General features: G+C 42.5%; 1 protein-coding gene across 1 annotated transcript; it reads left to right on the top strand.

Moving 5' to 3' along the window:
- The first annotated feature begins 949 nt into the window (after positions 1–949).
- Positions 950–12,461, top strand: LOC311093309 (uncharacterized protein). The gene is made up of 9 exons (XM_084130616.1): positions 950–1,145; positions 2,346–2,410; positions 2,611–2,643; positions 9,572–9,848; positions 10,390–10,526; positions 10,609–10,641; positions 11,526–11,805; positions 11,938–12,074; positions 12,177–12,461. Exons 2-9 carry the CDS (start codon positions 2,347–2,349, stop codon positions 12,179–12,181), a joined length of 966 nt encoding a protein of 321 aa, XP_083986742.1. The 5' UTR covers positions 950–1,145; position 2,346; the 3' UTR covers positions 12,182–12,461.
- Positions 12,462–13,172: the final 711 nt, after the last annotated feature.

The following is a 13,172-nucleotide window of genomic DNA, read 5'->3' as shown; positions in this document are numbered from 1 at the left end:
AAGTGCATCTATTCATCATAAAAGTGCATCTATCCATGATAAAAGTGCATCTATCCATCATAGAAGTGCATCTATCCATCATAAAAGTGCATCTCTTTATCATAAGTGCATCTATCTATCATAGAAGTGCATCTATCCATCATAGAAGTGCATCTATCCATCATAAAAGTGCATCTATCCATGATAAAAGTGCATCTTTCCATCATAAAAGTGCATCTATACATCATAAAAGTGCATCTGTGTATCTATCCATCATAAAAGTGCATCTGTCCATGATAAAAGTGCATCTGTCCATCATAAAAGTGCATCTGTCCATGATAAAAGTGCATCTGTCCATGATAAAAGTGCATCCATGATAAAAGTGCATCTGTCCATCATAAAAGTGCATCTGTCCATCATAAAGGTACATCTATCCATCATAAAAGTGCATATATTCATCATAAAAGTGCATCTATCCATCATAAAAGTGCATCTATCCATCATAAAAGTGCATCTATCCATGATAAAAGTGCATCTGTCCATGATAAAAGTGCATCTGTCCATCATAAAAGTGCATCTATCCATGAATAGATGCATATGATTGATCCATTATGGCCTCCTAATCATCCCCATAAACTAATTGGCTTCATTCACTGTCTCCTCTCCACCAGTAAGCTGTGTGTGTGTGTGTGTGTGTGTGTGTGTGTGTGTTCTGGTGTCCAGGTGGATGCTGCACATTGGTGGTGGTTGAGGAGATTCCCTCTTCCATATAAGCGCTTTGAGTACCCAGAAAAGGGCAATATAAATGTAACAAATTATTATTTCTTATTGTTTAGCTTCTGATACTTTTTACTTATACTTTTATAATGGCTATTATTGATCATTAAAACTGACATTTAACAAAGAGAGTCAAGATTGTGTTTTATGTGTTAATATTATATTTAGTATGTATTATATTAGAGGCAGAGAGGTCAAGACCGAACTAGTTTGGTATTGAGAAACGGACATTTGAAACATTTCGACACAGTTATGATGTAACGAAGCCTAGATTACTGAAATCACGTGACTTTGGCAGTTTTATAAACGCTCTGAACCACTGATTCGAAACCGAAGATTTGAAGAATCTGAAGAATCAGTGTTTCGAAATCGCTCATCACCAACTACAGGTAACAAAGGTTTTTGGCTCCATCGCGTGTTTTGATCTGTGCATCTGAGACGTAGACACAGACCAGTGAAAAGGGTCTCGTTCTGAAGCAAAAAACCTGAAGAAAGAGCAGGAGTAGCGTTTGAGGCTAGCAGTGATCAGAGCTGGAGTGTGACGTAGGAGTCATTTCCATCTTCGTGATTCTTTTGATAATTATGTTACTGTAATGTGTTAGATCAGTGAAATAACACAGTGATACTCTTAAGAAAGCTTTAATTTGATGTATGTCTCTTTTTGACGTGTTTGTATGATATAAATGTGAAATTGAATATATTATTATTCGTATGATTGGTCATAATATTCCTCATATGAATAATATATTGGATAAATAATAAATATATTAATTGTTTATAAAAATATTATTAATTCCATTTATGAAGCCTATTATATAAAAATGTAGAATAGAATATCATAGTTCTAATAGAGGCTCATTGTAATGCAGTGTGACAACATGCCCCGCCTGAGCAACTGGGGTTTAAACATGACGAGTGTTTCTGCTGTTAAATCAGCATTAAAGAACTATCTCAACTGTTAATTAACAGATATAAGATTAAAATAATATCAGATTTGTCTAATTTTAAATAAACACAAAAAAAGAAATGAAAAATTAACGTAGGCTAAGTAAGAAATTTACTTTTGCAATTGCAATTTTTTTCTCTATATAGTGTTGATACGGCAACTAATAAATACACTAAGAGAGACCGAGTGTGTCAGATATTCTGTTCAGCTTGTCCACTGATAGAGTTGTTGCTTTATTGGCCTGATATGTGGAATATAGTAGCCTATTGCTAAAGCATTTGAATTATATTTAAATACAGAATAGAATTACACCACAATAGAAAATCAAACAAATAAACAGAGGAACAGTTGATAATACAAAAAACAGCCGATAATATCACTTTCCTTATATTAATTATAATTAATTACAATTATTTACAATAAAGAATATGTGAAGCATTTCAAACAAATATTAGTATGGTGTGTAAGGTTAGTATAGGCTATTCATATTTTGCAGTTTGGCTGCCGTGCCATCCTCTCCGAGCATATACCATTTTATCATTACAATACCAATATATATGTTTCTTTGTTTAAATGAGGATGAGAAATTGAAAATGATTCCTTCATATGCTGATATGAGATGTGTTGTTATGTCTTATATCAGGATGGACATGCGTGTGGTTTTGTTTCTAACACTTTTTACTGGGATGTGTGCCGCTGATTCCACAGGTACGTTTAGAATAATACAAGTAAAAATGCCTGGATTTGAAAATCTGTAATTATTGTGTATCATAATAAGATTAATTTATTAAAATTATAGGATGATAAATGGTTATTGAAAATGTGTTATTTATTTATAAAGACTCTATGGTATAATTGTTTTTTTGTACTTGGTAATGTGTTTATAACTGTCATTATTGTATTAACAGTAAAGGACACACCATCTTGCTCTTGTGATTCAAGTGAGTGTTCTTCATTAATTTGAATGTTGTCAGTAACACGTATATAATATTCTTACTGAATATTTGGTAAGGGATAATGTCCATCATCAAAACAGTTATCGCAAAATAACCCATGGCTACTAGCCAGAAATAAATTATTAAGTATTATAAGTATTATTATTATTATAAGTATTTAAGTATTATATTTAACATATATTAGCTCACTTGTAAAAAATGCAAATCTTCTTTGATGAAAAAATATTCCTAGCAAGGCAAACATTTAAGGGATAATGTACAGTCATTTACACAATTTTTACACATATTTGTCTCAAAAGTATTTATTGAGTCCACATGTCATGCAAACAGAAAACGCCTCGGTTACGACTGTAACCTCGGTTCCCTGAAGAGGGAACGAGCGTTGCGTCGAGAATGACGCTATGGGGAACGCTTTGCGTGATGACGTCTTGAAGCACATGTAAAATCAGTCCAATGGTGTAGCGGGACGTCAGAGGCGGGTGACGTCACGTACCAGGAAGCTATAAAAGCCGGCCCGAAACAGAAAACGAAAGCTTCGTAAAAGTCTGAAGTCGAGCTGACAGGCATGAAGGAGATATGGCAAGGCGACGCAACGCTCGTTCCCTCTTCAGGGAACCGAGGTTACAGTCGTAACCGAGGCGTTCCCTTTCAAGGGAACTCCCGTTGCGTCGAGAATGACGCTATGGGGAACGTCTATACCAACGCCTCCATAGCTACGAATGTCTGTCCTGTGTGTAATCTAATAGAGCAGCACTAGGATGACAAAACATGAGACCCTGGAGCAGAGTCTAGATCCAAAGAGTAAAACCTGACGAAAGTGTGCGGTGAGGACCAGCCTGCCGCATCACAGACATCCTGTAGTGAAACTCCTGAAATAAGGGCCTTAGAGGCCGCCATACTCCTTGTAGAGTGCGACCGGACAGCCAAAGGAGAAGGCTGCCCAGCCGCCTCATAAGCAAGTGAGATAGCCTCGACCACCCACTTGCTCATTCTTTGCTTAGACACCGGCCCTCCCTTGTTAGGGGAGCCAAAGCAAACAAACAACTGATCACTTCTGCGCCACAGGGCAGCTCTGTGGACGTAGGCGTCTAACGCCCGAACTGGGCAAAGCAAATTATTAGCCTCCTGGTCCGCATTCTGGAAGGGAGGAGGACAGAAGGCCTGCAGAATAATAGGTCTGGCCACATTAGTGGGGACCTTGGGGACATAACCCGGTCTGGGATGGAGAAAAGCTTTCACCATACCCGGAGCAAACTCTAAGCAGGACGGAGCAACCGACAATGCTTGAATATCCCCAATTCTCTTAAGAGAAGAAATGGCAAGAAGGAAAATAGCTTTCAAAGTCAGAAACTTTTCCGAAACCTCCTCAATGGGCTCAAAGGGGGCCAGGGACAGGCCTTGTAGAGCAATGGACAAGTCCCATGGCGGCACCCTAGAGCGGACTGCAGGCCTCAGCCTCCAAGTGCCACGAAGGAAACGAGATACCAGAGGGTCCTTCCCCACAGACATTCCACCCAAAGGAATGTGGTAAGCACCTATGGCCGCCACATAGACCTTTAAAGTGGACGGGGTCAGACCTGCAGTGAACCGGTCCTGCAGGAACTCCAGCACTGTACCAATTGGGCAGTGGACTGGGTCCAACCGACGGTCACTACACCAAGAAGTGAATACTCTCCACTTCAGGGCATAAAGTTTCCTCGTGGAGGGAGCTCTGGACTGTAGAATGGTCTCAACAACCTCAGTTGAGAGACCTGACTCTATGAGCTGGGCCCCCTCAGAGGCCAAGCCCACAGGTTCCACAGTTCTGGGCGGGGGTGAAATATTGAGCCCCCTGCCTGGGACAGAAGGTCTCTCCTGACGGGTAACTCCAGAGGATGCCCGTCGAGGAGGGAGACCAGATCGGGAAACCATACTCTGCCCGGCCAACGCGGGGCTATTAGAAGCAGGCAAACCCGGTCCCTGCGAACTCTCTCCAGAACTCCCGGGAGCAGAGCAACTGGGGGAAAGGCGTACAGACGTAGCCTCGGCCACGTCTGAACCATAGCATCCAGTCCCAGAGGAGCTGGATGCGTGAGGGAGAACCAAAGTGGACAGTGAGACGTCTCTCGAGACGCAAACAAATCCACTTGTGCTTGGCCGTACTCCCTCCATATCAGCTCCACCACCTCGGGGTGGAGCCTCCATTCCCCGGGCCTCGGCCCCTGCCTCGACAGAGTGTCTGCTCCTATATTCTGAACCCCGGGGATGTAGGCTGCTCTGAGTGACAGCAACTTCCCCTGGGACCACAAGAGGATATGGCGTGCCAGATTTGATAATGGGCGCGAGCGCAAACCCCCTTGGTGGTTGATGTAGGCGACTACCGACGTGTTGTCCGTATGCACTAACACATGGTGTCCCCTGATGTCTGTGACAAAGCTCCTCAGAGCCCGGAAGACAGCTAACATCTCTAGGCGATTGATATGCCAGGAACGATGATGGTCTTCCCACAGACCTTGAGCTGAGCGACCCTCCAGGATCGCTCCCCAACCCGTGAGGGAAGCATCCGTCGTTAGCAGTCTGCGACGACAAGAAGCTCCCAACACTGGGCCCTGGGACAGGAACCAAGGTTTCTTCCACATAACCAAGGCACGTAGGCATCGCCGCGTGACCTTGATTGTGCGAAATGGGTTGCCCCTCGGGGAAAACCCCCTGGTCCTGAGCCACCACTGCAGGGGCCTCATGTGCAGCAGTCCAAAAGGTATCACGTTGGAAGCTGCTGCCATGAGACCCAACAGTCTCTGGAACTGTTTGACAGTGAGTAGCTGGCCTAGCTTTACACTTTTCACAGCTGCAAGGATGGACTCTATACGTGGCGGTGACAGGCGCGCCTGCATCGACACTGAGTCCCAAACCACGCCTAGGAAAGTGGTTCTCTGGAGTGGAGAAAGCACACTCTTCTTGGCGTTCAGCCGTAACCCCAGCTCTTTCATGTGGGCGAGAACAACATCTCGATGTTGAACCGCCAACTGATGCGACTGAGCTAAAATCAACCAATCGTCGATGTAGTTCATGATGCGAATCCCCTGAAGGCGCAGAGGCGCCAGAGCTGCATCCATACATTTCGTGAAAGTGCGGGGTGATAAAGCTAGGCCGAATGGAAGAACACGATATTGGTATGCTTTGCCCCCGAAAGCAAACCTCAGGAACTTCCAATGACACGGACGGATGGAAATATGGAAATATGCGTCCTTGAGATCTATCGTGACAAACCAGTCCTCGGACCTGATCTGTGGCACGATCTGTCTCAATGTCAACATTTTGAACTTGAGCTGCATGACTGACTCGTTCAGAACTCGAAGATCCAAAATGGGACGCAATCCCCCGTCCTTTTTTGGAACTATGAAGTACCGGCTGTAAAACCCGGTTTCCCTGTCGGAGGGAGGTACATATTCTATGGCCCCCTTCTCTAACAGAGTGTTTACTTCCTGTTCCATAACCAGAACCTGCTCGGGGCCCACCACTGTGGGTAGGACCCCCATAAACCGAGGTGGGCGTTTCTTGAATTGTATCTGATACCCTTTTCCTACGGTCTGCAGGACCCAACGAGAAACATTTGACAGTAGCTTCCACGCTGTCAAAGATTCTACTAGAGGTACCAGCCTCTCGAGACTGGTTTCTGGATTTTGTTGTTGTTGAGCAGTCAATTCGACGCCCTGTAACGGCGCACCGGCAGGGAGCGACCGAACAGACTGCTCTAACACCCTCCTCGGAGGGGGCGGGCATCCCGAGGCCACTACGTTTCCGGGTGGTCCTTGAGATATGTGCTCGCCGGAGACCGCTGCGCCCTGTAACACCGATGGCGGCAGGGTTGGCAGAACGGTCCCCTGAGGGTACCGAAGAGAGACGGGCACCGTAAAAAGAGGTGTTAACCGCTCTGCTTCGGGGGGGACTACCCTCATTAATCCTGAGCCCTCGGACGTCAGGATTTCTTCCCAGCAGCCTTCTTGGCGGTAATAACGGTCCGCAGATCCGTTCTACCCCTCGAAGACTGCTGGGTTTGAGCGCGCCCTCCGTGTCCCCGAGATTTTTGTGGGGGAGCACGGGAGGACACGCTCTGCTTCTGAGTGGCACGATGCTCAGCACCCTTTTTAGAGGAGTGAGGCTGCTCCCGCTCAGCAGCCTCATAGAAAGAACGGCGGGGAAGAAGCTTTTGAAGAGCAGATGCTTGTTTAGCGGCTTCTTGTGATTTTGCAACCGCAATATTTACTGCATCCCCAAATAACCCGGCAGTGGAAACCGGAGCGTCTAACAGAACATGCTTTTCTTTGTCCTTAATATCGCTCAGGTTGAGCCACAGATGCCTCTCAGTAGCCACCAGGGCTGCCATAGACCGCCCGATAGATTTAGCGGTCTCCTTGGTGGCTCTGAGAGAAACATCCGTGGCTCTGCGCAGTTCAGCCACAGTGTCGGGACCGATTCCCCCGCCCTCCTCTAAATCCCCCAATAATTCTGCCTGATAGGCTTGTAAAATAGACATCGTATGCAGACACGCTGCAGCTTGACCAGCGGCTGCATACGATTTATTAATCAGGGAAGATGTCAACTTTACTGGCTTTGAGGGAAGTGTAGGAGCCTTCAGGGAAGATGCCGTTGCTGGAGAGAGATAGCCCGCGAGCGTCTCTTCCACCTTCGGCATCTCCCCATAACCATGCTCTTTATATTGTGAAATAGTGGAATATAGAGAGGTGTGTGGTGTGTAAACTCTGTAAGAGACTGGTCTCCCCCACGATCTCGACACCTCGGTGTGGAGATCGGGGAAAAACGGCAGGCTCCTACGCTGGGGCTGAGCACGAGATGGCAGGAAGCGTTCGTCGAGTTTGCTTTTTGAACGAACGTCCTGCCTATCCTCTGGCCACTCAATAGACAATCTGTCAACTGCTCTCGTGATCACATCGAGCAGTTCTTCAAAAGCATGAGACTGAGGTGGCGAATCCTCAGACTCAGCATCAATACTTACAACATCCAACTCCTCAGAGCTGGATAGTTGCAGTATTGGTGCCTCTATCGGGGGGGAAGAAACCGCAGCGCGTGCTTCCACACCCTGATGAGAGGCACTGGATCTGTCAGTAAGAGGCTGAGATAAGGCAGAGCCCGTCTCAACATCCACTGACAGATCCATTTGCGAACCCCAGGTCTGAGATCGCCGCCGAGCCTCAGCCGCGGCGGGACCCGAGCCCTGGGGAACGTGGTCGGGATTGAACCGAGCCAACCGGGATCGGAGCGTCCGCAATGGAAGCGCACAGCAATGCACACAGTCACCACCCTCGAGTGCTGACTGGGCATGCTCCTCTCCCAAACAAACAACACAAAGAGTGTGTGTGTCACCTCCCGTTAAATAACGCGGGCAGGGATGGACACACACTCGATACTGCTGCTTGCTCGCCATATCTGAATAAATATATATATATATAGACAGACAACACCAAATAACAAGGACAGATTTCAACACAGAGCGCGACTGAAGACTCAGAAAGCTTTCGTTTTCTGTTTCGGGCCGGCTTTTATAGCTTCCTGGTACGTGACGTCACCCGCCTCTGACGTCCCGCTACACCATTGGACTGATTTTACATGTGCTTCAAGACGTCATCACGCAAAGCGTTCCCCATAGCGTCATTCTCGACGCAACGGGAGTTCCCTTGAAAGGGAACTCTGCTTCTAACCACTCAACTTTGCGATGTTGTTAGCGAATGTTCATTGGAAATATGGTTTCAGAAAACACCGACCATTACGGTGTAAAAAGCAATCATTCGGGCAACAAGACGAACACTACTGTACTCTTAATACTAAAAATACTTCAATGCAATCTGAATATTTCAATACAATCAATAACTATAACAGAGACTCAACTGGCACCAGTTGTGTTTGTGTGAAACGAGAGAGAGCGGGTCCACAGTGTGATATAAGAAACATTAGGCTTGTTTGAGATGCGCCTTGCCTCGCCTGAAAAGTAGGCGGCTGCAGTGAGAAGAGGAGTGAAAAAAGTGCAGGCAAGCCGGACAGATCTCTCTTCTCGTAGTGGATCTGACACATGTGAGATCAAAGATGGATATCGCGGGATTCACGCTTGTGCACAGTGCTGCTAATAAACTGGATGTAATTCAAGTTCTGTTGCTTTTAAAATAAATAAAATGAACAAGAGACCCAAAGTACTTATTATTTAATTCCATTCCAAATATCAATTTTTTTCTTTAATACAGACATATGTGTTTTTATTTTTTAATTTTTTTTAATAAAAATTAAATTGCATAACCCAAAGAGATCGCACTGTCAGATAGTTTGGGAATATTCACACATAACATATACACATAAAACCCGATATTAGAGTTTTAAAATCAAACATTTTAAAAGAGAACAATACATCACAGTTGTTTAAACCAATGAACATCAAGCTGTGTCGTCAGCAAGTCGTTTCCCATCATGCTTTTGATCAGCGCAGTTGGTGGATATCAACTGCGCTCCACTGCAGAATCCGACACGTGCGCCTTGCGGTCGCGAGAGTTTTTTGCCATACGTCAGCATGACATCAGAGCAAGGCGGACCGCACTCGGACACATTTCTAACCGGCATGCATCTCGCGCTGATCACTGGTGATCGGTTCTGTGCAGATTTTGCTCATCTCAAACAAGCCTATTAAGGAAAGGCTGGCTCCAGAAACCCGGATGAGTGTGTGTTATCCAGCGTTGCTGTTGATGACGTCATTATCTGGGAATATCAGACCTCGGAATGTCACGACCGACCAATCAGATTCAAGTATTCCAGAGAGCCGTGCAATAATCATTTGGATTACATAGCTTAGCATTATTATGCCCATTTTATTGGGAAAAACACATTAAAGTAAAAAAAGAAAAGTTATTTATTATTTTGTGTTAAACAGGGAATCTTGCTCTTGGAGCCACAGCTGTCCAGTCTTCCACATACAGTGGAAACATAGCTCAAAGGGCTGTCGATGGCAACAGGAATCCATATTTCCTTCGTGGGTCATGCACTTTGACTGATTCGAACAAAGACCCCTGGTGGAGAGTTGACTTGGGGAAAGTCTATGAGGTAGCCAGGGTTATCATCACTAATAGTGGAGATTATTCATGGAGTATAAATGGAGCTCAGATCCGTATCGGCAACAGCCTAGGAAATAATGGCAACAATAATGAGCTGTAAGTATTGTCTCTCTCTTAATACATGGCTTGGTTGAATTCCAATGTAGAATGCGGTCTGTTATTTCATAACAGAATTTATTTAATTATTTGAATGCGGTCTGTTATTTCTTGATATCAGACCGCTGCGAAGAATAACACACCGTTGCCATGAAAAACAGAGCGTTGCTATGGACGCGGAACGGACTATTTTCTTTAGTGTTAGCAATACAATCGTTTTTAAATCAATAAACTCCTTTTTAAATCAATATTTTGTGTCAAAATATTTTTTTTTATTTTGTAGGTAGCCATGTAATAAGCAGGATAATGTAGAGCGAGGCGGTTGTTATAGCTGTTCAGCCTGTCGGGGTTGTTATTCGCTATAACAACCGCCTCGCTATACATTATCCCTTACTTAATACCCTTAGACATTTACTACATTAAATAACATTACTTTGAAAAAATCATTTTAATATAAAAACTTGCCTTTGACAGAAGTATATTTAATATGCTTCTTGCCGTTTTGATTCGCCCCTCTCTATTTCTCTGTGTGTCTTCACAGGGCTGCGACTGTTGAGTCCATCCCAGCTGGAGACACAAAAACATTTGAGTTTAAGCCTATTAAGGGGCGATATGTCAACATTTTTATACCTGGGCGCAAGGAATATTTCACTCTGTGTGAAGTCGAGGTGTTTGAAGGTAAGGGACAGGGAGAGAAGACTCTGTGATATAATTTATGTTCTTATTAATGTGTGTATAACTGTTATTATTTTATTAACAGAAAAGTACACATCAACGCACACGTGTGTTCCAAGTGAGTGTTCTTCATTACTTTGAATGTTGTCAGTAACACATAATATAACATATTATTGTTACTACATTCTTATATTATAATATTCTTACTGAAAATGTGATAACCAATAAGGGATAATGTGAATCAACACAGTTGTTATTGTAAAGTAAACCCTGAAAGGCTGATCAGGACCCCGTCTTATTAAATTGCTACTAACCACACATTTTTTTTGGACACAAAGTATTTGAAAAAGAGTTGAAATATTATATTAGCTCGCTTGTAATAAACGTAAAGCTTCTGTGAAGAAAGAATATCCCTAGCAAGACAAACCTACAAGTTCAAACAAGACAAATATTTAAGGGATAATGTACAGTCATGTACAACAAATTAATAATTACATGAAAATATAATATTGATTTGAGATGAAACTGTTTTAAGTTCTTGGCCATTTATTATCTTAGAATCCATTATGGTGTACAAAAACAATCATTCAAGCAATAAGACGAACACTACTGTACTCTTAATACTATTATACTTCAATACAATCTTAATATTTGAACACAATTAATAACTATAACAGACGCAACTGGCACCAGTTGTGTTTGTATGAAACGAGAGAGAGCGGGTCCACAGTGTGATATAAGAAACATTAAAGAAAGGCCGGCTCCAGAAACCCGGATGAGCTGTGTGTTATCCAGCGTTACTGTTGATGACGTCATTATCTGGGAATATCAGACCTCGGAATGTGGCGACTGACCAATCAGAATCAAGTATTCCAGAGAGCCGTGTAATAATTATTTGGATTACATATTTTAGAATTATTTTGCCCATTATATTGGGATTATACTTTAGCACATTAAAGTGAAAACAAGAAAATCTATTGTTTATTATTTTATGTTAAACAGGGAATCTTGCTCTTGGAGCCACAGCTAACCAGTCTTCCACATACGATCAAGAAGAAGCTCAAAATGCTGTCGATGGCAACAGGGATTCAATTTTGAGTGGTGGATCATGCACTCACACTAATGCGGACTGGAACCCCTGGTGGAGAGTTGACTTGGGGGTAGTCTACAAGGTAACCAGGGTTAGCATCACTAATCGTGGAGATTGTTGTGCATGGAGGATAAATGAAGCTCAGATCCGTATCGGCAACAGCCTGGAAAATAATGGCAACAATAATGAGCTGTAAGTATTGTCTCTCTCTTAATACTTACACAAGTGGTTGAAAAACAAGTAAATAAGATATTACTTCGAATAAATCATTTTAATTTGACAGAAGTACATTTAATATTTAGCGGTTACTCTGTGTCTTCACAGGGCTGCGACTGTTGAGTCCATCCCAGCTGGAGTCACAAAAACATTTGAGTTTAAGCCTATTAAGGGGAGATATGTCAACATTTTTATATCTGGGCGCAATGAATATCTCACTCTGTGTGAGGTTGAGGTGTTTGCAGGTGAGCAATAAATGGAGAAAGAGATGGTGTGTAGACATTTGTACTATATGTTCTATATGTGATTTTTTTGACTTAATAATTGTTTTCTGATTTCATTGCCAGATTAAGTGGAATGAGAGGATGTTTCGCCACAGTCCACTGATCCTACAAGCAAAATACCAAACTTCTGTTTTCTGAACAATAGTATTATTGCACTTTTTTCATTGTTTTCATTTTACCTATGCACCTTTTATCCTTAAGATAAATAAGTATCAGTGCACATTCAGTAAAGGTTTGAAATGGTTATAAACACACCTGATTCTTAACCCCAGTTTGATCCAGGGTTTGTGTATTTACCCATCTTTCCTTATCTTTCTGCTTTCTACATCAATAAATTACTACAGCATTGCATGTTGTATTGTATGTTTCTGGATCAAAAAAGAGGCGTATTTGGATATTTACAATGAGGAGGAGGTATAGTGTTACATAGCTACCCATCTAGGGTTGAGGAGCTTGTAACAAAGTAAAGAATTACATTTTACAAAAAAGAGAAAGAAAAAGAAAACCATGGAGAGAACGAGGATTTCCAACCTTCTGTCCCAGAATCATCAACACAACCACCAATATTAATTCAACCAATATTAACTTTTCATTTTCTGTTATAAAGAGTAAAAAAGGCACAAAATCAATAATAACCAAACCAGAAATATTAATATGAAAAAGAATAATAATGAAAATAGGGGCAATAGCTTCAGGGGAGAGCCTGGCCAAAATAACAAACAATACAAAAAACTACCCCAGAAATCTCTCTAAATTACCTGGAGAAAGATAATTCAGAATAATAATTTACATAACTCTTCCCTCTCTCCCTGTTTAACCATAAACAGGAGAAAATCAGGATTACAAACAAAAATTGCCTGGTATGGGCATGGAAAACAATATCTGGCCTCATGTAACTATGAATTTCTTACAAAATAAAACAGACCAATAAAAAAATGCAGATAAAGGTTTTTAGTGGACATCAGCAAAAACAATATAAATATTGCTTTTGCTTATTTTATATAAATTTAGATACAACGTTTTATAAACACAGAGCTACATCGAAACAATGGCATGAAG

Source organism: Abramis brama (assembly GCF_963993115.1).
Source record: "Abramis brama genome assembly, chromosome: 12".
In the NCBI taxonomy this organism is placed as follows: domain Eukaryota; kingdom Metazoa; phylum Chordata; class Actinopteri; order Cypriniformes; family Leuciscidae; genus Abramis; species Abramis brama.
The sequence above is the reverse complement of the archived record's forward strand: the minus strand, read 5'-3'. Positions and strand labels throughout refer to the sequence as shown.

What these genes read in the sequence shown, in the direction of transcription:
- LOC311093309 (XM_084130616.1), top strand. Translation starts at nt 2,347, where the DNA reads ATGGACATGCGTGTGGTTTTGTTTCTAACACTTTTTACTGGGATGTGT. An exon ending in ATCTTGCTCTTGTGATTCAA is followed by an intron (nt 2,644 to 9,571) that starts GTGAGTGTTCTT and finishes TGTGTTAAACAG; the next exon opens with GGAATCTTGCTCTTGGAGCC. An exon ending in AATGGCAACAATAATGAGCT is followed by an intron (nt 11,806 to 11,937) that starts GTAAGTATTGTC and finishes GTGTCTTCACAG; the next exon opens with GGCTGCGACTGTTGAGTCCA.